Raw genomic sequence first — 27,753 nt, 5'->3', positions numbered from 1 at the left:
CAGTTTATTCATAATATGAACGACCCATAGTTTGCTTGAGGATGATCTGTGAGCTTATACAATCATTCTTTTTTGTTTCAGGTTCAACAATGGTGTCAACCGATGCTACTTCCCTTCGGACGAGGTTGCCAAGAGGGTATTGGTTTTCCAGTCAGGCCCTCGTTTTATTGGCCTGTAAAGAAAACTGCAAGAGCTCTCGGCGAAGCACTATCCAATGAAGAACTTGGTAAACCAATTGAACAGATTATCATCATATGTGGCAGGAACAAAATCTTAGCTTCTACACTAGAAACTGGTCCATGGAAAGTCCCAGTAAAGGTAATTCACTTGTTATGTATATCTAACTATGTAGCCAAGTGAGTTTTTTTTTTGGATGGGTGCTTGTGGCTGCATTATAACCAAAGTATGGGGACATACTTCTTCTTATTAGTATTTTCCTGGAAACCCATCGGTTACTTTATCCATATTTACTTGCATTGTCTTGTTTTTAGTTCTTATGATTTTTTTTTGTAGGCTGGACCTGGAACAATTGCGGAGGCGTTGATAAGGGGCATTCCAATCATGAAGCAATGGCTAGGTAGTTGTATTGCTGGCTCTGGTGTTGTGTTGGGTTATATGAAAACAGAAATGTTATTAGTTTTCTTTTTTTTGGTGTTGAAGTTCTGTAAAAACTGATCATATGTAGTAACAAACAATATTGATTATAATTGGAAATATGATCTTCTTTTCAAATACAGATTTAATTTTGTATTTAAATTCTCAAAATTTATTTATTTTTCAAATCGAATATGTACCACAACTCAGAATTAGAGTTGTTAGAAGTGACATAAAATTCTTCCCATAATTGTCAAAGAAGTGACATACAACTCAAGCCCTAGTTATCAAAGAATTTACATACAACTCAAACCCTAGTTGTCAATGAGATACATACAACTCTGACCGTTGTTGTCAAATAAGTTCACATACAACTCTAACCATAGTTGTCAAAGAAATTTCTACAATCCCAACAAGTGTAGTGTAAGAGTTATTTTCACAACTCAGGTATGAGTTGTGTTATGCATTAAGAGAAAATTTCGAAAGACATTCACAACTGAAAAAAGTGTGGTATACAATGGAACGACAACCTTGTTTACGACTAGTATTGACGAGTTGCAAAGAATTGGAGACTTTCTACAACCCCCAGTGCAACCCATCAATATTCGTCGTCGTATATCGTATGACAACTCTTTTCTGGAGTAGTTGATCGATGTTTTTCCCGTATATAAATTACATGATTCATACTTTTTGTGTAAAGGATAATGGTCAATGTGCCTCCAAAAACTGGCCAATAACTTTATCCCTAACATTTATTTAGGGCTTAGGATCACATGTTCCCTATTTTCGTGTCTCTTCCTGTCCCAACCATTAAAGATACGCCACCTATATTCGGTTATTAGTAATTCACGGAAAAATTACATTAACGTAACATCATTATTTTGATTAGATATCTTATGTCTCAGTTCTCCGTCTTCTTAAAGATGAATTTATATTTGATCAATTGATCCATCCGATCAAGTTTAACAACGTATCTGAAAACCCGGGTTGATGACGTTGGTGGTGGCGGATTCTAAATAAAATTAAGATCATGGAAGATCTATTTAAGTTCAATGGACGACGAGTCCGAAAGAGGCGGGAGAGGAAAGAAATTAGTGGGTATGTGATTAAGATCTGAATCTGTTTTGATTAATTACGATAAAAAAAGGGGGTCATAATTAAAAAAAATTAAAACAGAAAAAGAAGGGTTAGTGTTTTAATATACAGAAATGATATCACCATCCACAGATTACTACTCAAAAAATTAGGTCCCTCAAATCTATCATTACAGTTGCATATAACTCAGGAGCAAAAATACAATTGATAATCCATCAAATGTTTTGATCAATAATCCATCAAATGTTACTTTCAATTTAGTTAGCTATTTTTTCTGGACTGATTTGGACTTTTTTTTCAGAAAAGAGGCAAGCCTCGTCTATTCATTAAAATCGGGATTGTTACAGTAGTCATTACAGATCACAATACATCAACAATATCACAAGGTTTGCTCCTCAAACACTGACCATGGGATACGACTATTACTTCCTTTTCTACCATTCCATAACTCAATGTAACCGGTAACAGGTTAAATGGACATATATGTTTTGTTTGGAACAAAAACAATATACAAAGAGTTGCAAAATGCAAAATTGTAGGGATCATTAGACAATCCAACCATTTCTCAGGGTTTTTTTAACCAAATGAAATCTACTATACTAAAGTAACATGGAATTACTGGATCGGTTGGAATCGGAGTGAAAAAGCATGAATCGGTCTGGATCTGCATCTGAATCGGAGTCTTGGTGTCCGAAGTTGCTGTTGTTAGAGTCTTAGTGTCCGTTGCTGGTTCCATTGTTGTTGCTGTTGCGTTCTTTATTGTCGCCGGATTTTTCGCTTTTGCTTTTGTTGTTGTTGATGATACTAATAAAGATAAAGTTCTTTTGGTGAGAATCGGACTCCAACTCTTGAGCTTCATCACAAGGATTAAATCCCACAACAAAACAAAGAAGAACCCCAAAAATAAATATAATTGTTTTTTGGACGGATTTGGACGAACATATAATTGTTTGGCTAGATGAACAAAAAATTCAGTAAATATTGTTTCATGAAAACGACGAAGACAACATCCATGTAATTACATATTAAACGTCGTTAACTTTTATTTTTGCATTTTTAGAATAGGAACAGGTGGACTACTCTGATTGGTTGAGACAGGAAGAGACATGAAAATAGGAGACTGGTGATCCGAGCCCTTGAGTGAGAAGGAACACCATTTCATGGGAGACGATGATTATTGGTCGAAGGCCAGTGAACTTGTGGGATGACAATAAATGCGGGGTAGACTTATTTACTCAACTGCAAGTGCAATACCGGTATCTTTTAGACATTGGAGACAACTAAAATTAACAGCCAATGGTAGTAGAAAAATCTCATGGATGAAAAGATCAGATGAAGAAATTTGCATAAATGAGATGCAGAAAATTCTTATATATGAAAATTATAGAGGAAACCAATATTAAAGATAGAAAGAAGAACACGTCTAATGTCATGACACTATGAATTTCGTTTGTTCCGTATTCGATTAACCAGAAGATGTTATTTTATATGAATCACTAATCGTTTGGTGAATCAGCAGGTAAAACTCATATATTGTAAAAGAGAGGTTACTAAACACGCTGTAATCTTTCAAAATTAATGTCATAAATTATCACAAATTTTCATCCTGCCATACATTTATGCTCAAAGATACGAAGAAGAATTAACATAAATAACTCTTTCTGTCCAGTCTCAAAAGCCATTCGATCTTCTATGTCCATGTTCTCCTTATCTAAGTTTCGATGTTTATTTTCCATCATCTCTATTTTTTTCTTCTGTTGGGTAAGTTGGGATCAAACCTGCGACCTTACTATCATTTTATCAGGGTGTTCAACAATTTCCTACTAAAAAAAAATCTAAGGTCACGGTCTGATTCCATCTAACCCTTCAATAAGAGGTAAACTTGACGTTATAGCATATTTTGATATACCAAAAGCAAAAATCAACTCCAAAAGTCATAAGCAAAACAAAAGTTCAAAATTTAATTTTCATAGTCACTATGTTTGTTTTGTTGGGTAAGCTGGGATCAGACTTGTGACCTTACTCTCACTTTGTTAAGGGCGTTTAACAATTTTCTGTGTCGAAAAATGCTAAGGTCGCGATCGGATCCCATCTAACCCTTCAAAAGAGTATGCACGAGGTATAGTATATTTGGAAATCAGAAGCAAAAGACGATTCTGAAAATCGGAAGCTTAAGGATTGCTTCCAAAAACTTAATATTTTTGGTTCTAAAAATCATTCTAAATAGAAATTATGTTGTTCGACTTTAAGCCGAAATTACTTTTCAAGGTTATCCAGATTCCAGACACCTAGGTAAGCCATTTGGTCAACAGTCTATTCCGCTTGGGATGGGCTCAAATAAACCAAACACCACAGTGGGCTGAAAGCCTCAAAAGGAAGTATCCAGTCTATTCACTCGGTATCCACATTTTTTAGTAACAGAAAAATCTAGGGTTTAAAACTTTAAGACATAATTTCTTTCGTTCAGAAACACAGAGCTCAAGAAACCGGAAGATGTCGAAGAAGAACAATTTATCCCGAAGGAAAAATCAGTATGAATTCGACCTCAGAAGTAAGAAAAGAAACCCCATTGATTCTTAATCTGATTTCCACTCTGTTTCTAATAAATTTGGTTTTATTTGTTTTGCGTAAATTAGGAGAGAAAGAAGAAAAAGAAAAGAGAGCAAAGAAATTGCAAGCTAAGAAGGGGAAGATGAAGGTAAGTTTCCGCCTTTTATCCAATTTCTGATAGTATTTATGTCTAACTCTCATGGGTTGATGTTAAATTTTTGGATTTCCATGTCTGATTTATGCTCTGTATCAATTTAAATTTTGGATTTCCCATTAAGGGATTTAGGGTTTCTTTTAATTTCTGTGTGTATTTTTTGAATCTGAAGGTGGATGGTAGTGCTAAGAAGAAGAAGGGTTCAAGTGGATTTCAAGTTGGGAAGAAGAAAGTAAAGACTAAAATGACTGCATTGAATAAAGCTAAAGCTGCTCAAGCTATGGACCTTGACAAATAGTTCTTCTTGTAAGTTGCATTGATACATCGATAGATAGTTAGATTGTTGGTGACTTGATCAATTTAGTTTTTGATATTCTTAGGTTTACATTAGCTTCATTGCTGTACCAACTTACTTCTTTCTGTTAATGAATTTGATATTTTGGAATCTTAGAAATGTTTATTGCAGTTTGCTTTTGATTCTTTCTTGTTTCTGGTTCTTGAATATAGCCAAGTTCAGAATCAAAATACAAAATGTAATACGGTTGTAATAGTCCAAGGACTCCCCCTAGACAATACTACTACCTTTCCACCATCTCCAGTGCAACTGGTGCAAAGCAAGCACTATTCATAGTAACTTTTCCAGATTTACATTAGGGCCAAACTGTCATGATTGGTGGAACTGCCAGACACATAGCTAATAGCTCTTTAGGTTGGGGCTGGAGTCTGGAGATAAGATCAGTTTTCGGGAAGACCCGTGGGTTAGAAATGTCCCTATGGCTAGTTTGGTTCCTGAATCCTGATAGACAAATTGAGAACTCTGAGCTAGCTAGAATTTATCTCAGTTAAGTTTTTAGATCTTCTTTCTTGTAAGTTGATGGATAATTTGATTACAGGAGACTTGATCAGTTTCATTATTCATGTTCTTAAACTATCCTTGCTCCATTAGCCTCACTGTACCGACTTTGATACTTTTGGATCTTAGGAATCTTTTGCTTTTGATTTCTTGTTTCTGGTTCTTTACTAGTTTTTAACTGAGGAATTTCAACCCTGAACCCTGACTGAGATTTCCTGTTACTGGTTCTTAACTGAGGAATTTCCAAATACTCTCCCTAGCTTAAATTGAATATGGAATTCTATACTAGTACCAGAGGGTAGAGACCCATGAAAGCTGGCTGCTATAACGACATCAGTAGGAAGACAATACTGCATTTCCACCATCTCTAGTGCAACTGGTTTCAGATTTTACACACCCAACGGCGTGTTGTCTATCATGGGGCATAAGCATCATGACAAAGTGAGCGCAACTGAAGATGGCATCATCCTCACGCCTTTGCCGGTAATGAAATGCCATGGTAGGTACACATTTGAATAACTCAGCTCTCCACTTTGAAACCAACCTTCTCAAGATTCGGCTAGTTCCGATTCAAACACCAGAGGGGAAACTCGGGCTAATGAATTTTACCTATTCAGTGCTACACAATTGGAAATAAAATAGTTAAACATATTCAGAAAGAACGGAGTTGCTGGCCTATGTCCCAATAAAGTCATAAATCTGTTTAAAAAGCTAGTTCCAAGAGCTTGTAGAGTTGAGAATCAGGGACGGACCCAGGAGGATGGATTTTTCATTTTAGACCCGGACTAATACACATGGTTAACGTGAAATTTGGCGAAACAGGGAAAAATTAGGCTTGTGGACTGGGAGGGGGACCGGGGCTAAAGCTCTGGTTAGCTCTCTCACAGATCCGTCACTGGTTGAGATAGTTTCAACAACGCCCCTAATCCTAATGTTTGGGTGAACTTTATTGTCTTTTCAACAACGCCCCTAAAAATGTCAGGCAAATAAATAGCTCCTGAGTTATCTTTCATCGATGTTAACATGCAGCCATAAGAAAAAGAAATCTCAAGTTAAGGAAGACTACTATGGATTCCATTAACCATACCATGGCTTAATTACAAGGGTTCGAACCCAACCTCCACAGTGGGAAGGAGCATGAGAACCATCAGACCACTTGATAATAAAGAATCCCGACCGCAAAGTTGAAGATAAAACACTTTTTAAGAGTAAGCTTAGAAAGACAAGGAGAGGGTTCGAGTTTACCTATTAGGATCGGTGTTGCCTCTTTTTCTTCCTTGTTTCTTTGAGGTACAAGGTTCCGTCATCGTTTTTCTTTTCCCTGTTCAGAAAACCAACCACCATATTTGCTATTACTAATAAACCAAGCAAAGAGAAAAACACCAAATCTACAGGTTTATTTAGAATTCATAACATAATTAATTAAACAATCAATAACAAAAGGCAGAGAAGAAACCCTTGTTCACATTGATGCATGGTGATTGAAGGAAGAAGATCCTTTAGATCGCTGAAAGAGAATTGGGAGATTAATTTGAGAAGAATTATCTGGAGAGGAGAAGAAGATATTGTAGAGTACACAAGTTTTTCTTTTTTTAGGCATTACGGCGAGTTAATTGGGCACCGACGGATTAGCCGATTTGACCTGGTGACTCAAATCAATCGGACTGACTCGGTAGCTAACTATCCTGTCATTTGACCACGTTTGACCGTCAGAACCGTCTGTTTGACCGATTACCTTAACGGCGCCGTCAGTTTGGCTCGTGTGATCGGTAGTACTTTTAATCTTTTGTTGGTGCCTATCTGGCCTGACTCCGGCGATAAAAAATAAAATTCCGGCGAGACAAATTTTGTACGAGTATTTCTCATATACTCTGCCTTGGAATTGGATATGATGATTTGACTTGGAATTTGGTGGAACGATTTTGACAAAGGGTTGAACTTCGAAATTGAGTATTTTGGGACAAGGATTCTATTCCTATGTGGATCACAACCAAATTGAATGCTGGCTATAAATAGAAAGATTTTCTCCAACTTTAACACTCATCAACTTTAGAGAAGGAGTTGAATTCGACAAAGAATGGAGGAAGGAAGATCGCGTCTGAAATCTTTTCAATAGTTTGTTTCCTTCTTACTTGTAATTATTATTATTGTGTGAACTCAAAAAACATGAGTAGCTAGATTTTTTGTTGATCGAGGATGAATTTCTAGTTCTTGACATGATTTAAGTTATTATATTAGTTCTCCTTTGAATTTTTCACATGATTAATTTTCGTTTGTTTATATTAATTTTCGTTTGTCTATGTTTGATTGATATGTCTTTTAGGTGCGTAGCTGGATTGATTTGTTGATTAATTTAAAACTATTGGTGGTCAGGAAATACGTAATCGTTGAATAACTCACTACACAAGTAGAAAACACAAAACCTTGCGGAGGGATTCCGTGGAGCAATTGTGTGTAAAATACCGCTAGAAAGTGGACCGAGCGAAACCGAACTTAACTACTAGTACTAAACCTAAATTCATAAATCTTATTATGTTCAATTGAATTACATCTTGTAAGGGAACCTCAAGGTGGTTCTTTAAAATATAATCTGATAACTAAGCGAACCTGTTACTCGGTGAAACAAGGAATTTTGGGGTTAGATAAGCGAACCTGCTTTCCCACGGTTGATGGAAATTTGTAATAACAAGTGGATGAAAAACATAACTTGAATCATTGTTTTATAACAAAGAACAATTCATTGATCTTACTTCATTTGTATTGATCTCAACTTAAACTTTTAATCGCTTTATTTACGTTATTTTGCAAACCAAAAATATGAAAATCCCCCTTTTGTGATAATCTAACAACTAAAATGTGTTGAGCATCGTGGGAACGAACTTAACTATATTATATTACTTATTAATTATGTGGAAAGATATTCACTAATTTGTTGTGGTTACGACACGTATCAAAACTGAAACCAAAAAGAGGTTATTAGATGAACTAGCTATCGCAGTCTTGGTCTTGGACGCTCGTCCAAGCTTGAGCCGGTTAGTTCAAACTTGGTCAGATAGACGCGTAAATGCTGACACAAGTGAATGGCAAAATTTCACTTCCATTTGTGCCTTTGTCTTTCCCACTGTGGTGAAGAATGGGCAAGGTTTCCTATTTACTTTCTCCTCTCGCTTTGTTCTAAGTAACACAAACATATCATATTAAGAAAGCCCACTGAATTTTAAATAGTGCCTAGACAGAGATCATCAATTGGATTCACATTACTAACATGAATACGGTGCATATGCATGATTCGTCATTCCTAGACAAGAACAAAGAGCCTATAAAAGTATAAATGAAAACTCAGAGCTTTTGGAAGAATATCTTCATGGAGTGTCAAATCTTTTAGAATAAGCCGTTTTAAATTAAATGAATAGATTTTTAAATTTAGAAAAAAAAAAAATGGGATTTGTGGCTGCTGGGATTCGAGCCGAGGTCTCCACGGCCACAACGTGGAATTCTTACCACTAAACTACAGCCACTTTTGCTGGTTGTTCGACGACTGTGAAAACTTAGACACCCAACGCCAAGGGTGGACGTGCTTAGCAAAGGTCATTAGAATCAGAACCTGACTGATGACTTGGTTTAATGCCCATCACATCCATTATGCGGCAAGTGTATCAGTGTCACTGTGACTCTATCTGTCTACTCTACTCTATACGTACATAGTAATGGATGCCCATCATAGTTCCGGTAAATATGGAAATTCATTACGAACTTTGCATCTGGACGTTTATCAATGAGTTCAAAGATCACGAAATCACCGATTTTCAGCTTGTTGTCCGTGGCAAACATTTTCCATCCTTTAATGAAATAGTTTTGGGTTACATATGAGCAGACACGAAGCTCCCAAGTGCCGCCTTCCTCATTTTGTAGCAAGACATCCATTTTTTCTTCCCTACCTTTCATATTAGTTTGAAGATGTTCTCTTGCAAATTTAGCCGGTATACTCTGTAAAGAAAAATCGTAATGATTTGTTTAAGAATGGTAGTAATTTATGTTCATAAACCATTACCTAAAAAGCATCTACCGGAATACAAGATTTATCAACTCACCATACGACAAACATCGGAGAGCTTCACAGAGGTCCAGAAGAAAGGAAAGGGAGAACTGAAAGATTTGACTTTGCTCTCAACTTCTATTGCTGAAGCAAACTTCTCTGGAAAATGAAACACATATCAATCAGTCTGGTGTTACTGTGAGGTGAATGCAATCCATATTTCTTACCGTGATTAAAAGAGTCTCTCTTTTTCAAGTTTGAACTTTCACATGGGCTTCCTTGTCGCTTTCTTTCTCGCTCAAGTGGAGAAGGTACAGGTGTGAAACATTCTTCTCGTAGTCCATGACTTTCTTGCGCAGGAACTGGAGAAGGAACAGGAGCAAAACACTCTTCTCTTGGACATTCATTTCCCTCGAAAACCTTAACATGGAACTGCATTCCACCATCATGCCTAAAATCTAGGATATCAAGCTTCTTTAAGCCATTCTCTTGCACAAAAATTTCCCAGCCTTCCTCAAGGTAGGTGCCATCTTGAGTTTTGCTCACTTCTACAATCAAAGATGCTCCATTAGGACCCTCAACAACTGCCAATCCACATCTTGGAGAGTCTGTGGGTAATCTAGAACAGATTGCCTCAGGAATGCGCTGCAGACCAGAAAAAATGGTTCACTGCTTGGTAATACATATTACAGTAGATAGCAGGCAACAAACAATAGTGATAAACATGAGCCTTTTGATTCCAATACAAAGTTAGAATGCAGTAAACACAAATTAGGATTAGATTATAATAATGGAGTTAATTTCTAGTTCAAGGTAAACATGGAGCTGTTTGGCTAACGATCCATAAAGGAAGGCGACACAAATCAATACAACTATCAGTTCGAATAAATGCATTGGCTTGTGTTGTGTTTGACATTAATGCTTATAATTTTGATGCATCTTCTCAAACTGGGGTTAATAGACAGTACAATGCATCTGACATTATGTCACAAGATTTTTTTTGTTAAGTAATTCAGATTTTTCTATCCGTCAACCTCACTAATAAAATTTGACCATCAGAAGACCTCTAGGCAATCACATGACACCAAAACAGTTCAAAATGTTGCCGTTGGCAGCGGCTAATTAGTTTCTGGACCAAGTCCTTCATGTATACAAAACCCCATGCCCCCACTCTATAATCACTTACCCTCCCAGATCTCTTGAGTCTCCTACTCTTATAGATTGGTATTTAGAACGTTTTTGCTCAATGAATCATGTAGCCTATATATTATTGGATGAAGAAACCAAAGAGGAAGGTCATGACTCATGAGTCATTACAATATAAAGTTACTTAGAAAAATGCAGTAAACATAATTTGGGTATTAGATTACTAACTATCATCCAGTTTAAAGGTAAAAACTGCATCACTCACTCAAGTCATGTATGTGGTTTTAGTAACAGATCTTCTAAGCAAGGAAGTAACACAAGATGATGAATGAAACATGATAAATCATACATAACCCCAACTTCATAGAGCTAACAGATCAAACACTTGAGCTACATAAAAACTTAATTGAAAGTCTCAAAAACAAATGTGTCCCAGAAAACATACATTTCTACTATGAAATCCAAAACCCATAAAAAGAATAGGATTGAACATACCATTCTGTTTTGCACTTCTCCTTGTAAGATCTTAAAGAAATGATGTTTCCTGTCATCTACTGGTTCAACAAGTTTGCTGCTCTCCATTCTACTCCTCTTTCTCTCTTTCTGTTTCTCAGTCTGATAGATAAAAAGAAACCCACATTGGATATTGAGTTTCTTCTTGTTTTTCTTATCACCACCACCATGTTAAGAGAATTAAGTGCAGATTGTACGGTTCTTCCTAACCGGCTAACCCCATCCTCCAGCAATAACTTATCATACTGGCTGGGTTTTAATTCGTCATCAAAATTCAGATAGACCAATCCCAATTCACCAGCAACAAGATTCCCACTGATCTGATTAATTGATTTGATTCTCTCTTCAGCCGTTCTCTCCTTTGTTTCATTTTTCATTACTTCGGTTTCAGTTGCATTAAAGTAGCCTGTAGTACTTCAACCGTGCTATTTAAACAGCTCTCTCACAAACGGCTTTTTTAGCCAGCTGCTGCGTTTGTGAGTCAAGTCAATGTTGCTTGCAAGTCAAGTGCACACTGCCGATAATTACAATTTCCCTTGAAGGTCAAATTTACCGGTTAAGTGGTTAACATGCCTTGGTGCAAATTTTATTGGTTTTTGCTAATTATGATTTTTGGTCGGCCAATGGATTCCGCGGAAGCAGTTGACGTTTGGATGCACATGGTTGGTTGAGGAGCTAGCGGTTGAAATTGAGAAGTGGGCAACTGAAGAAGGATCATTGGTGCCTGAACAAGAATCACCATATTGTTTTGCTTAGGCTTTTTTTTAGAACTTCTTTTATCACGTGAATTTTATAAATAGTTTTAAAAAAATTTGTTAGTAAGCTTAGAAAAAACTAGTATAGATATCCATTTAATTATCAAAATTTTGTGAAGACAAAACAAAAAATATTTTATCTAAAATTAATATTTAACAACTCTTATGATATGACAAATAGATGGGAAAACACCTAAAGTTTCGAGCGGCTTTTACACGCAGCAAGTTTTTGCAATGATACTATTTTTCATTGAACCCCCAGTGGAAAACTTGAGCATCTGTTTTTCGTTGTGATTCTGAAATGTTGAAATTGTAGATATTTCACTATCTTAAGTTGTCTTAGGAAATTTCCTTAGGAAATTGAGTTATGATTCTGAAATGTTGAAATTGCAGAGATTTCACTACCAAAATCTGACTCCACTATCTTAAGTTGTCTTAGGAAATTGAGATAAACTACCTTAAGTTGCTTCCACATATGAGTAGCAAAAGTGGCCTCTGGAAATGAAGTCAACTAACTAGCAAAATATAAAAGCATAGAAGAAGTACAATCACAAAAACTGGGAACAACTAGCATAAATTGCCTCCAAAATACGAGGGCAAATAGTACCAGTTACTTCCAAAAGCACAATTCATTTCAAAGTTCGGTGAAAAGTAGTACAGGATGTCTTCGAAACCATTGAAGATGTTCCATCGCATTCGTAAGTCATACAACAAGTACTAGTTTTCAACTTATAATAAAATCATAACAGCATAGATGCACAACTAACTCAAAATATGAAGGCAACTACTACCAGTTGCTTCCAAATATGGGAACAACTAGCATAAGTTGCCTCCAAATATGAAGGCAACTAGTACAGGTTGTTTCTCCAAAATTTGTAGTAAAATACCTTTTCATATACAATGTTTGCAGAGATATGATAATGTTCACATACACTCCATTAGAACCATTACAATTTGAGAAAATCATCGATTATTTGACGGTTGAACAATGAAAAAAAAACAAATGTACAGATATGATGATGCTTGAATAATGGAACAATAAAACGCAGTTCTAATTCAACATAATCAAATCAGTAGTCAAATAACTTTTCATATAGAATGATTGCAGAGATTCAAAATAAACTACAGTTCTAATTCAACATAATGGAACAAAGTAACTATGAAATAGAACAAAGTAAACTAAGTAAATCGAATGAAATTAGTATCACCAGCAGGTTTCTTACCTTTACTGATTTCTTTTCACCAGCAGAAGTATTCGATTCCTTAAACACCAACAAAAGCAGTTCGATTTGTCTTTCATCACATGCAACATCAAATTGAATGAAATTAGTATCAATAACACCAACAGAATCAATTGATTTTGTTGTCTTTCATTTACATGAAACAAAATCAAAGGTAATTAGTTTGAATCTAGGAGATATCAGTAACAAACTATTTTAAAACAGAAATCAAATGAATCAAACTCTTTTTTGAAGATAAATCATGTATTAAACCCTAAAAATGGAAATCAAGTGAAATTCAAATTTATAATTCAAACACATTTTGTTTACATTCGTTTGATTAATTTGGTCTTCTGAAAATGATGTTGCCGTTAGATTTTGAAGAATTTTTGATATGTTCCTTCGTTTTTTTGGTTAGATTTTTCCAAAATCTCTGAACCAATCTACTCCTCGATCTAGTTTGCTATTTTCTGTAAGCATTAATTTGTTTGTTTCGGGTTTTTTCTTTTTTTTGTAGTCGATCGTTGCTGTGTTTTTTCAGTTTTTTTTTTTTTGAATTTTTTCGGTTCCGGTCTGAACTGAGAGAGGAAAGAGAGGGAGAGGATAAGATAAATGAATGAACTGGCTGACCATTTCTTTTTTCTCCAGAACGTTTGTGTTTCATATAAAAGTTATTTTGGTAAACTGACAATTTGGGTTTAGGCTTCTAAAACCTTAGGGGTATATTTTAAGTTGACAAGGGTATTTTGCAATGGGCCTTATTATACGAGGTATTTAAATAATGTTCCCTTTAATTGGATAGGTTATCACTTTTTTTAGATTAAGAAACCCACTTAATTTCATTATATAAAAAGTCAGCTCGTGTACGAGTTCGTAACTGCATCGTCCCCTAACAAATCTTATACAAAGTCACAAACCTACTATGTAAGGACGGGAAGCCCGGAATCCCAATGCCCCATTGAATTCAGAGAAAAAAATATCAAATTTAAAACGTGTCGTGAGCTATATTCCCAAAGATGTCACTATCCATCCACAAAAAACCCATCAAAATAAAAGTAACACAAAAACCCCAAATAACAAAAGTAACACAAAAATCCCAAAGGTGTTTTTGCCACCACTAACTATCACTACTAGCAACCAACACCACCTGCACCACCAACAAATACTAGCACTATACCAATATCCAATATCCAAAGCCCTTTTGTCTCGAGAAGGTCGAGGTAGAGCAGAGATATTATCTCATAAAGATCTTATCTCTTAAAGTACTGCTAAGTTTCTACGCCGGAGCGCGAATCTTGGGAAACGTGTCCGAAGACAGTATCTAATCCTTGGCACATTCCATGCCATGGGTGGAACAGGGAGTGTGCATACTATTCTAGTAGGGTTTACGCATTCACGACCGTTAAAATAGCATACCCACTATGTCCCTACCCAGACCTGCAGGTAGGGTTGCACAAGACCCGCCCATCATACCCAAACCCGTCCGTACCCGCTAAACCCGTGGGTTTTTTATCCGAACCCGCCCGTTGTGGGTGCGAGGTTGGTTATGAAAATAAAAACCCGTTGTCTATGGGTGCGAGGTTGGTTTTAGCTAATACCCTCCCAAATCCGCCCGAAAAACCCGCTAAATATACACCATTGATAAAACTAATCTTAGCCGTCCGTTATCAAAATCCTACTGGTACTAGTAGATTGTAGATAAGATAGATAACCCTCTTTCCCTAGTGGTACTAGTCTCTTCGTCTCTGTTAGGCGCCTCCTCAGTTCTTCTTCTTCCTAGTTCCTCAGTTCTCTTCACCTACTATAACAACAACAACTGCTTCGACTCATCACCAATAATCGACTAGGGATTACCGATTTAGTTTCTATCAATTCAAAGCTCTTTCAAGGTAAGATAGGGTTTCTTTCTTCTTGATCTTTCAATTATGTGTGAATGATTATTGATTATAAAGCGGGTTTAAACCCAAACCCGCCCAACCCGTAGCGGGCGGGTAACAAAACCCACCCGCTATTTGTGGGTGCGGGATTGGTTATGAAAATAAAAACCCGCAGTCTGTGGGTGCGAGGTTGGTTTTAGATAATACGCGCCCAAACCCGCCCATGTGCAACCCTAGTTGCAGGGCTATAGGGAGGAGTCCCCCCTTTCACGATCCTGCGGCCTGCATAGCCACGGGAGGGAGTCCCTCCCTTTACAATATGCTAGGATGGTTTCACATGTTCACCAGTTCAAGAGACAATAATTGATACCTTTTCGATAGATATGCACAGGTACCAAACGAATCTTTCCCTAAGAGTACTCAAGGAAGATGTTAAAGAGGTATTCAGGATTGTTGTACGTCGCCGCACGGAACGGGGAACCAACCAGCACCAGAAACCAACACCACTCATGCGCCAACACGTACTTTCCATCAAGGAACAACCGTCTCCAGTAGGACAAACCATCTAATCCTTTTAGGATCAGGAGAGCACGAACACCAGGAACAAGTTTCCTCAAGCGGGCACGCTGTGCGCGAAATATCACTCTACCCAACAACTAGTAGATTAGGCAACCAACGGCCGGGGGGGGGGGGGGTACGGGGAGCCAACAAACATCCGAGAACCAAACACCACTCATGCGCCAACACGTATTGTCCACCGAGCAACAACCATTTCGGGAGGGACTATCAACTCATGTCACTGTCGACGAGAGAAGCACGAGCTCCCAAGACAAATCATTTCGAGTGAACAGGTTGTGCGCGAAGACAAATACTAGCACTATACCATCACCATAAAAAGCACCACCACCAACCAACACCACCACTAACCAGAAACAGTACCACCAAAATTTGGTTTCATCATAAACTTACTGTTTCATCATTAAAATCTTTGATTTCATTATAAAAAATAGGCTAAAATAAGTTGAAACCAAATTTGCTTTATCGTAGAATTTGATGAAACCAATGTTATTTGGGGTTTTTGTATCAATTTTTAAAATTTTGGGGTTTTTGTATTAATTTTGTTTAATATGGAGTTTTAATGGATCCCAACATTTGAACGGAGTTTTTGTACTCCAAATTTGGTCACCTTGGTGTTTTACTACTAGTTCTGAATTTAAAACACTTGTGACATCCATCCTATCAAATTTGAAGCTCAAGGCGTAGCTCGTTTGTTTATTCTTAACCAAAACATAATGTCTAAACCTCTTGTTTATTCTTAAACAAAACATAATGTCTAAACGTCTTGTTTTAATTGACTTACACAAATAACTTCAAGCCTCTGTACAGTAAATTTTAGAATTTGTCACCTTACCCCACAAAAAATCTCTTTGAATAATGTTTATTCTTAGAGCAAGAGCTATGGAGTGAGGGTTTTCATTCAATATGAATGAGTTTCACTAGATTTGATCAATTTATGTGTTATTATGGAGTGAGAACACTCACTCGTTCATCAAAAATCACTCACACACTCATTGAGACGAAGGAGTGGGCGAAAGTCTTCACTAAACGGCTGAATGTCAGCCGTTTGGGGAAAAAAGACCTTGAGCGGCTAAAGATCCGCCTCTCATTCATTTTCTAGCTTTTTTTTTTAAAAAAAAAACTCTAAAAAACGGGTCCGACACTAGTTTTATTAATAAAAAACTATATATAATTCCAAAACGACTAATGATAAGCATCCTGAGTAATTTTTTTCTTCTTAAGCGGCTAATGATCAGTCTCTTAGTCTATTTTCTACTCATTCCATAGTGCAAAAACCACTCTTTCATCCAGTCTCTCACTGAATTTGGTAGTGAATGAGTGCAAAACACACTCATTCCATAGCCCTTGCTCTTAGATTGATTTTTTTTTTCCGGAGTACAAAAAACCTCATTTAAAATATTGGAAGACTGGAAAGAACTGATTTATTCATAAATAGTCTATTCGATTGAGACAATAATACACATTCCAACCGTTCACTCTTTATTCCATTTTTGCACCACTGTATCAAAAGTTTTAAGTTTTAATTTATCAATAAAAATAAGATCTCTTAGATAAGAGTTTTTTTATATTTAAGATGCTTTCTTTTAAAATATACATGACTTACTAAAATTAATAAGCTGACCAGAACCTATTTACTAATTCATGAACAACATTCAGAAAATTTCTACAACTTTGAAAGTTTTTCTTGATGAAAATTAGCCACACATCAGCAAAAAAATAAGTACGAAATAGGAGGATCATATCTAGATATCTTGATACCTTGTATCTCTTTGGTATTTTCCTTTTAAAATTAAGAATCTTGAAAAAAAACTCCATACGGAGTAAAAAAGTGTAAGAGGACAACGGGTCCTCTTGACCTAAACTTCTTTAGGGTTTGAATAACTTACCTGGCGTACCCTTAAGTAGCACAGCAACAGAAGAAGATGAGATACATCGAAAAATTAGTTGACACCAATCTTCACAGAACCCTAAATATTTTATAGCAGATAAAAGAAAATCCCAACGACCTATTTTTATTTTAGAGTAAGAATAACTCATGGACCACTATAACTATTTGTATAGAAGGTAAAAAGGACGGTTGAAATGGGGAGATAATCTTTTCTAAAAGAGATTTCATTTTATTTGCTAAAATTTTGGAAGTGACTTTATATGGAGTATTACACAGACCAATTGGTCTGAAATTCGATGGTTCCGTTGGTTTCACAATTTTATGGATCGGGAAAAGAAATTAAGGTTTGGTTTAGTTTTGGGTTTAAAATTTTAGTTCGTAAAAACTCCTAATTGCGGCCCAACAACATCCCAGTTATGTTTAGAAAATTAAAAGAAGATCGAAAAACCATCTGGTCCTGGAGATTTTAATTAATATCATTTAGGATCTAGTTTTAGGATTAGATCTAAGCAAACAGATTTATGAAGGCTACGGACTAAAATAAAATGCCAGTTAAAAAGATTATTTGTGTGTGGCTGCTGGGATTCAAGCCCAGGTCTCCACGGCCACAACGTGGAATTCTTATCACTAAACTACAACAACATTTGTCATTTTTTCGTGAGTAGCATATTTAATCTTATTCCCAAGAGTCCACATGCTTGGTAATACTAATAATTGAGGAGAAGGTCAAAATGATACTACAGTCACTCACAGAATTTGAATCAAGTGGTGGTGGATTTTCACCCTCACTATTGAGAACTTGACTTTGATGATTGAGTTAATCCTGTATAAAATCAGATGTAACCGCCTTAATAATGCCGCACATCCATTATGCGTCAAGTGTATCATTGCCCTACGACTCTAACTACTACTCTATACCGACCGAGATGCCACTGGATGAGTGAATCATTCTTGGTGGACAACAAGAAAACACAACTCAAAACAATCTCTCTCACAAAAGAAGTGGAACCCGTCTCCCCCGAAAAAACACGAGGGTCCATTTTTGAGTTTGTTTATAATTTTGCGAGAGGATACGTTGGTTTCTTGGTTGTCTACCATGATTTTTTTTTTTTTTTTTTTGTAGATGAATAAACCGGAAAAGATTGAATCAGCAATCTTTTACTTTCTTTAGAGAGAGAGAAGTAAATTTGAAGATTACTAACCATGGCTAACATTAAGATGGTAGATCATCATTTAATAAGACTAGCCATTCTATGATTTCTATCCATAGTTAAGAATTCATCAACTAAGTCTTAAGGCTAGCAAATCTTCATTCCACACATTTCTCGATTATTGACAAATTCTTCCTTGCAGAGAAACTTGATGTACTGGCTCTAATATATAAGTACTACTAGCATTAAACTTGTGAACAATTGACCATTACAGCACAGACCTAATTTCGTTAAATTTGCAAATGGTCATGTTGCATATTAGAGCTGGCAAACCGGCGGGTCGGGGCTGGCTTGTTACGAGTTACACGGGTACGGGTTAACACGGTCCAAAACTTGTGGGTTGATATTCTTCACGGGTCGTCATTTCTACAACCCGCACCCGTAACGGGTAAAACTTGTGGACTCACGGGTTACCCGGCTTGTTTAACTAAAGTTAAAATTAAAGCCTAATTAAGTTAATTTGTGGCCATGTTTAAGCTTTGACCATCTTCAATCTCTATTCAACACAAAAATCAAATACAAATCATTCATTTTTAACACAAAAATCAAATACAGATGAAAGATCTATTACAACTCTTAACAGATTTCCTCATAAGCAGCTTCATTACCAGCATCTCAAGCTCTCTAACCAAATCAGATAAACATCAAAACCCCTTGCCATAGCTCAACCACATACGAATATAAATTATCCTCCCTTCCGCCACTACCAACCTGAACTCAAGACTACCAGAACCATTCTCTATCAGTAAATTGGCTAGCTTTGGCAATGGCTCATACTGAAATCAACAGTCAAGTAAAATGGTCACCTCGTATTCGACTGCCAATGGTTGGAAATACCACAAATCAACACTCAAGTACCTGAAAACAGACAACATCAGGGGAAAACATGATTTTGGAAACAACAAATGATATAGAACTCAAACATGATTTTCGAAACAACAAATGAAATTGAACGCATATGTTTGCTGAAATTGCTCGAATTCATTAACAACAACAACAACAATAGCAGCTGTAATTCTCAAAAACCCTAATCTCTTCATGAATCGATCAAACCCTGAATTCTTGATTCAAAACAGTTCAAACCCCTTAAATCATATAAAACCCATCTCCAATTTTATCCCAGAACTTCATTTTCTCTGATTTATCCACCTTCTTCAGTTCATCTCGATTTCATCAGACTCAACCAAATTCGCCTTTTCTTCATTGCTTGATTTCACTTAACAGTGTAATTAAATTTAACCTTAACTCTCTGTATAGGGGAAAAGAAGAGGATTAGAAGAACAGGAAGGAGAAAGAGGTGGTGATTGCGTGGTTCTGATGGCTGCCGCGGCCGCTGATTTCACTTCACAGGGTAATTAAATTAAAATCCTAACTCTCTGTATGGAGAAGAACAAAAAGATTAGAAGAAGAAGAAGAAGAAAAAAAGAGAAAGAGGTGGTGATTGTGGTGGCTCCAATGGATGCCGCTTTGCGTGAAGAAGAATCTCGGAAATTTTAGATTTTAGGGTTAAGAAATGGGAAAATTCTTTATATATGAATTCACACGGGTATACGGGTATAACCCGCGAATTTACGGTCCGGGACGGGTTAGCCCGCTTTCCTACAAGCCGACATTTCTCCAACCCTAACCCGGCTTGTTTAGACACCAGCTGTTGTGAATATTAAGATGCACACAAAACACTTGCAAGTATACAAGGTCAAGATTTGTAATAAAATGATGAGTAGGGGTTTGTCCACAGGGAGAGGAGCATATAAGAAGTTTTCCTAGGCTAACAATGGTGACAATGCACTATGGCAGTGAGCTAAGGGCATGTAAATGGCATGAACCAAAGATGCAAGGTAAAGCATTAAAGAAACAGTTAAGAACCACAGCAGGGAAAGATAAGCAAAGAACCAAGGCTTGGAAGCCAAGGGCAAGGTGAGTTTGTGCACTGACTTCAATGCACAGAAGCTACAAAGTGCAAGAAAATAAAAGGCAAGAAAATAACTGAAATACAAGCACACAGGACTGAAAAATGAAAGTTACAGAGAGGGAATTGGTGGGTAAGCCAAGGCTTATGATCCACCTTGTGTCCTAATCAAATGACATGGTCTAGGTTATGTTTGTTCCTAAGCATTCATATAGAAATGGAAGAACACCAACTTGCTCACTAGTCTACCCCTAGCATTGGCTGTCTTTTGACAGTACAGCCAATCACAGGCTCTATGAGCATTGGCATCTCTCATTTGCACAATCAAAACATACAAGGAAGTAACTATCCTAGCTCATTTACACTTGACAGTGCACAAGGCTTCACTGAGCCTTGGCCTGAGGCTGATTAGCTCATGCTAACCATGTTGTAGCAACATACATACATTAACACAGATGATTCATACACAACTAGCAACATATCAGATAACTCAAAACATAAGCAATTTGCAACTGTCAACTGAAAAGCACTGAAATTTGAAGTTCATAAAAATTGTAGCAAATTCTCTACTGGCTAGTCCAGAGAGGTATACAGTGTCCTCTACACACTTCACATAACATCAATTTATACCCCATTACCCAATTAGGGTTTTCCCCAATTTTCCCCCAAAATCAGTGAAATTAGGTTTTTCACATTACCTAATTTTATGGCACAATTCCTCCCATGTGCGTCGACCCATTCTTCCTCTGACGCTCCTGCTCCATTCCCACGCGCCAATTGCTTCATCTATCAACCTAGTTCACCAAATCCAATCCTAACAGTGATGAGGATGGTGGAGTTGTTGAAATAGATTAATAGGTGATGGGGGGTGATGATAGTAGTGATGGGTTTAGGTTTAGGGTTGGTTTGGTGGTGTTTGGTGGCGGTGTGGTGGTGGCAGTGGAGGTGAAGAAGATGGTGGTACGGTTGCAGGGTAATGGTGGTTTGCAGCAGGGGGGGGTGATGGAGGAGATGGTTCGATGGAGAAAGGGAAGGGTGCGTTTGTTTGAGGTGTAGGTGCTCGGTCGCTAGGGTGTGAGGCGAGTGTATCGAGTTTGATGATCTGCGACGCTGAGCCGTGGGATAGGGAGATGAAAGATCAATCGGACGGTGAGATGAAGTGAAGCTTGTAGCGACCGCTGGATTTTTTTATACAACGAAGTTAACGGCTCTAGATGGGGTTAGGTGTTGTAGTGTAAGGCGGAGATATCAAACGTTGATGAACAGCAAGGGAGCGACCGTTGGATTCAACTACCATCTAATCTGAAGGCTTGGAATTTCAGCGCTGTGGTGCTTGGCAGAGACTTCAGATTTTGATGCTCTATGAAGGAGCGACTGTTGGATGCTTCTGAGAACTGATCTGACGGCTGAGAACGGAGGCGCTTTTGTGTGTAGAAAATGAGGTTGTGCGCACCATTCTTCGCGGCTTCCTTGCGTAATTTCTCCCGGCTTTTCACTACTTTTCAGCTCTTTTCGCTCCGCGACTCATCCGAACTTTATTTATTACCTAAAAATGCAAAATTAATTAATAAAAATATTTATTCTTGAAAACAATGAAAATACAGAATATGGGGTAAAATGTAGAATTACTGCACAAAAGATGAGTTAAAATGCCAACAAAAAGGGATAAATATATACAATATTTGGCACTCATCAAATACCCCCAAACCTGAATTTTACTTGTCCTCAAGTAAAACAAAACTAAGGAAATCCTACCTATACCACTGTCCCTGGTCTCTCGAATGCATTTAGCGTATGCACTAAGCCTTTTAAACCACTAAGTGTCCCTAGTGGACGAGTTGAAGTCTCGTGAAGGTTTGCTTAGAACGTACCTACAAAGTTCTAGGTCAAAATATAAGCTCATATTCCATCAAATGTGATATGTGCAAAACAGTTTAAGCTCACAGCAAAATGGAGATGTCAATCTAGCTATCGAAGGCACAATCCTAGCACTGATAACAAATAAAGACATGTGATAAGAGTGTAAAGTGTATCTACACATGTGTAAAGAAAGATTTGAAGTCATGACTACTAATCACCAAGAGATAGTTTCTCAGGCTAAGAACTGAGGTCGAAATCTAGCTAGCTGTCCGGACTTTACGAGAATTGTGAATGAGTTGGAGGTATTTCACAATTACTCGCGTTGTACATCAATGGCATACACCCTTCCTTGCTTATTACAATAAAACAAAATGACTCTTTACATGACTCTTATTTACATTGACAATTCTCTTTTTATTTTTGGAACAAGAGATGATGGAATTGAGAAATACTTGATTTTTTTGTATTTTTCTGAAATTTTTTTTCTTAATATATACATCGATTTTTTTTTTTTTTTTTTTTTTTTTTTTAAGGAAACACTTTTGATACATAACAAAAGGAAACAAAAGATTACATGACACTTTGCAAGAGGTAGCCCTTTTTGATGCACCCAGTTAAATTCGATGGTTGTCTTTCTTAATGTAACCTCCACCTTCTATCCCAACCAACCAAAGAACAAGCTAGTCAAGTTTCGTTCAGTATTCTAAAGTGATTGGCAATCGTAACTTCCTATCAAACACCTTGAAGATCGAGGCCATACATGTATTGGTAGATCGTGCGCGTGCAAATTTCTTATCACTATGTGAATTGTGCTAGAATCAGGGTGCCTAAATATCTAGACTAAGACTCCTAATAAAAATACATATTTGCACAAGAGTCAACATTTCAAGGTAAATGAGCTCCATTTTTATGATTTTTTTTTTTTTCAATTTTTTAATTTTTTTGAATTTTGATTTTTTAATTTTTTTTGGAATTTTTCAATTTTTTCAAAAGAAGAAGGAGTTCGTTTTCAATTATAGCAAATTATCATGGTATCTACTCTATACCCCCAAACCTAAACTAAACATTGTCCTCAATGTTTCAAAATATGGAAAGAATTATAAAACAATATATGAAGAGGAACATGCTGAGTAGAGTAAAAGGAGAGAGAATACCCGATTGTACGGTGGTAGCTCGATTAAAACTCCGTTATTCAAGGCAAAAATCCATCATATTAGCAGTCACAATGGATGAGCACAAAATATACAAAAGGAAATTTAACTAACACATTATCTACAAGAAAATTTGGTTTTTAATGGGATTGGACTTTTTGGAAAAAATTTGGTTTTGTTGGGAACATTTGGTTTTGATGGGAAAACGAAAAATTTTGGTTTTTAGGGAAACATTTGGAAAACTTTGGTTATTTAGGGAAAGAGTGGACCAGTTTAGTCCACATAGACTGGGTCCTCCAGGTGGTTGTTTCAATGTCGGGTGGAAATGGCTCAAGGAATGGCTTTAATCTCTGCCCGTTGACTTTGAAAACGTTCTTGTTGGAGACATCCTCCAGCTCTACAGCTCCATGAGGAAAAACTGTGCGTACTAGGTACGGACCCTTCCATCTGGAACGCAGTTTTCCTGGAAAAAGATGTAATCGGGAGTCATACAGCAAGACTTTCTGACCAGGAGTGAAGGATTTGCGCAGAATACGCTTGTCATGAAATATCTTCATCTTTTGCTTGTACAGCTTGGCACTGTCATAAGCCTCATTTCTCAATTCTTCCAACTCGTTGAGTTGAAGTTTCCTTTGAATTCCAGCTTCGTCCAGAGAAAAGTTCAGCTCTTTGATTGCCCAGTAGGCACGATGTTCTAATTCCACAGGTAGATGGCACGGCTTTCCATACACTAGACGATAGGGGGACATGCCAATTGGTGTCTTATAAGCTGTTCTATAGGCCCACAAAGCATCATTCAATCTCAATGACCAATCTTTCCTGGACGGGTTGACCGTCTTCTCCAGAATGTGCTTAATTTCCCTATTAGACACTTCCACTTGTCCACTAGTCTGAGGGGGTAGGAGTAGCAACCTTGTGAGTTATGCCATACTTGCGTACTAAAGACTCAAAGTACTTGTTACGAAAATGTGAACCGCCGTCACTGATGATAGCTCTAGGGGTACCAAAACGTGAAAATATGTTCTCCTTTAGAAATGAAAGTACCACCTTGTGGTCATTTGTTCTGGTTGCTATGGCTTCTACCCACTTAGAAACGTAATCAACTGCGACTAGGATGTACAACTTGCTGTCAGACATGGGAAATGGACCCATGAAGTCTATCCCCCAAACATCAAAAATCTCCACAATCAAAATGGGGTTCAATGGCATCATGTTTCTCCTCGAAATGCTTCCTAGCTTTTGACAGCGTTCACAAGCAACACAATAATCATGGCAATCCTTGAACAATGATGGCCAATAGAATCCACACTGCAAGATCTTTGCAGCGGTTTTCTTGGCACTGAAATGGCCTCCACATGCTTGGTCATGACAGAAAGATATCACATCTTTCTGTTCAGTGTTGGGGACACATCTCCTAATGATTTGGTCTGGACAGTACTTAAACAAATATGGGTCATCCCAAAGGAAATGTTTGACTTCAGCCAGGAATTTAGAGCGGTCTTGTCTCGACCAACGTGAGGGCATCCTACCTGTAGCGAGGTAGTTAACAATATCAGCAAACCAAGGAAGGTCTGAGATAGACATCAGCTGTTCATCTGGGAATGATTCTCTAATCAGCTCACAATTCATCAATAGACTCTAAAGTTAATCTAGACAAATGATCAGCAACCACATTCTCACAACCTTTCTTATCACGGATTTCGAGATCGAATTCCTGTAATAAGAGTATCCATCGAATAAGGCGAGCTTTAGCATCCTTCTTGGAAAGAAGATACTTCAAAGCCGCATGGTCTGTGTATATGATGATCTTAGACCCTATCAGATAAGATCTAAACTTGTCTAATGCGAAAACGACGGCAAGCAATTCCTTCTCGGTAGTTGAATAATTGAGTTGGGCATCATTAAGGGTTTTGCTAGCATAGTATATCACATATGGTAGTCTATCAACTCGCTGTCCTAAAACAGCACCAACAGCATAATCAGAGGCATCACACATAAGTTCGAACGGAAGCTTCCAATCGGGTGGTCGGACTATAGGAGCGGTGGTGAGAAGGGTTTTTAATTCCTCCCATGCCTTCACACAGCAGCATCGAAATTGAAGGCAACATCTTTGGAGAGAAGACTGCACAGAGGTCTGGAGATTTTGCTGAAATCTTTGATGAATCGCCGGTAAAAACCAGCATGACCTAGAAATGATCTGATCTCCTTCACAGAGCAAGGTTGTGGTAGATGTTGAATGAGGTCAACTTTAGCTTTATCCACTTCAATTCCTTTCTCTGAGATGATGTGTCCTAGAACTATTCCTGAATTCACCATAAAATGGCATTTTTCCCAATTTAGAACAAGGTTCTTTTCTTTACATCTGGATATCACGAGGGCAAGATGCTTCAAACATTCGTCAAACGAGGAACCAAAAACAGAGAAATCATCCATAAAGATCTCGAGAAAACTATCTATCATGTCAGAAAAAATGCTCATCATGCAACGCTGAAAAGTAGCAGGTGCATTACACAACCCGAAGGGCATACGTCTATAAGCAAACGTCCCAAATGGACACGTGAATGTAGTTTTTTCCTGATCTTCCGGAGCAATGTGAATTTGGTTATAACCGGAAAAGCCATCTAGAAAACAGTAGTGACTGTGTCCAGACACACGTTCTAGCATTTGGTCAATGAAAGGGAGCGGGAAGTGATCCTTCCTTGTTACTGTGTTCAACTTCCTGTAGTCGATGCATACTCGCCATCCTGTGGTTGTACGAGTAGGGACTAATTCATTCTTGTCGTTCTGAACAACAGTAATGCCTGACTTCTTAGGCACAACTTGAATGGGACTAACCCATTTGCTATCGGGAATTGGGTATATGATACCCGCATCAAGTAGTTTCAGGATCTCTCCTTTGACTACATCTCTCATGTTAGGATTAAGTCTCCTTTGCATTTCCCTCGATGGTTTGGCATTCTCTTCAAGGTTAATGTGGTGCATGCAAATGGTGGGACTAATTCCTTTGAGATCTGAGATGGTCCATCCTAAGGCCTCTTTGTGTTCCTTAAGTACTTCTAAAAGCTTACTTTCCTGTTCCGTGTCTAAACATGATGAAATAATGACAGGTAAAGTATCAGAAGAACCTAGGAATGCGTACTTCAACGTACTAGGCAATGTTTTCAATTCAAGCTTGGGTGGCTCAACAATGGATGGAATAAGCTTGGAATCAGAGAATAGGGTGGTTCCACTTCATATTTCCTTTCAGTGACGTCCATTTGAGGTACAGATTCGAGCAGAGATAGGACGTCACTACAGTATGCATCATCATAGAATCAGGGTTAAAGTTCTCCATACATGCTTGAAAGGGGTCGACGGATAGAATGTTAGTCAACGAATCTTGCATTAATCCTTCAATCATATTAACTTCATGCACATCATCATCATCAAGATTCACAGGTTGTTGACTAATATCGAACACATTCAATTCTACCGTCATGTTACCAAGAAAAGACAGTTTAACACTCCATTCCGACAGTTGATGATCGCGTTGGACGTAGCCAAGAAAGGACGTCCTAAGATGACAGGAATGTGACAGTCTGGGTTTTGTACAGGTTGAGTGTCTAAGACAATGAAGTCTACGGGAAAATAGAATTTGTCAACCTTGATCAAAACATCTTCGACCACTCCACGAGGAATCTTGACAGATCGGTCTGCCAGTTGTAGAGTGTAGTGATAGATGTTGGTTTCAACTCCCCAAGACCTAACTGCTCATAAACAGAATATGGCAGTAGGTTAACACTTGCACCTAGGTCTAATAACGCTTTATTGACCGTGTGTTCTCCTATAGTGCAAGAAATTGTTGGACATCCTGGATCCCTAAACTTGGGTGGAGTTTTGTTCAGAATGATGGAACTCACCTGCTCAGCTAAGAAAGCACGTTTTTGCACATTGAGCTTGCGCTTTTGAGTACACAAGTCTTTGAGGAATTTGGCATAAGCAGGGATTTGCTTGATTGCTTCAAGAAAAGGAATGTTGATGTTGACTCTCTTGAACAGATCTAACATCTCATTGTAATGGGTACTTTTCTGTTGATAGATCAATCTTTGAGGAAATGGAGCAACAGGAAGATGAGTTGGCAAAGGGACATTCACAGCAGTAGAATTGTCAGATTTTCCAACTTGCTCAGATTCTTTGGTTTTCTGGGGTTGTGGAGACACGTGGAATTTGTATCAGATTCATTAGGTTCGCCACGTTGTTCTCGATGACTTTACCACTTCGGAGGGTGGTAATGGCATGGATTTGATCAGGTGAGGTTTCAGTGCAGGATGTTGTGCCTGTTTGAAATATCCTCTTTGGATTTTGTTGGGGTTGGCTCGGAAG

General features: G+C 37.6%; 1 protein-coding gene, 1 long non-coding RNA gene and 1 other non-coding gene across 3 annotated transcripts; all 3 read right to left on the bottom strand.

Annotated features, from left to right (window-relative positions):
- Positions 1–2,659: 2,659 nt before the first annotated feature.
- LOC113274609 lies at positions 2,660–6,812 on the bottom strand. The gene is made up of 3 exons (XR_003323097.1): positions 6,703–6,812; positions 6,492–6,567; positions 2,660–2,928 (listed from the first exon to the last, which is right to left on the bottom strand). It is a non-coding gene; the product is annotated as an uncharacterized LOC113274609 (long non-coding RNA).
- Positions 6,813–8,692: 1,880 nt separating this feature from the next.
- Positions 8,693–8,764, bottom strand: TRNAH-GUG. Its single transcript has one exon. It is a non-coding gene; the product is annotated as a tRNA-His (tRNA).
- LOC113273438 (B3 domain-containing protein REM9-like) lies at positions 8,722–11,290 on the bottom strand. Its single transcript, XM_026523154.1, has 4 exons — positions 10,924–11,290; positions 9,510–9,927; positions 9,338–9,441; positions 8,722–9,233 (listed from the first exon to the last, which is right to left on the bottom strand). Exons 1-4 carry the CDS (start codon positions 11,008–11,010, stop codon positions 8,928–8,930), a joined length of 915 nt encoding a protein of 304 aa, XP_026378939.1. The 5' UTR covers positions 11,011–11,290; the 3' UTR covers positions 8,722–8,927.
- Positions 11,291–27,753: the final 16,463 nt, after the last annotated feature.

The sequence above is a fragment of the Papaver somniferum genome, chromosome 4 (assembly GCF_003573695.1).
Source record: "Papaver somniferum cultivar HN1 chromosome 4, ASM357369v1, whole genome shotgun sequence".
Classification (NCBI taxonomy): Eukaryota; Viridiplantae; Streptophyta; class Magnoliopsida; order Ranunculales; family Papaveraceae; genus Papaver; species Papaver somniferum.
The sequence above is the reverse complement of the archived record's forward strand: the minus strand, read 5'-3'. Positions and strand labels throughout refer to the sequence as shown.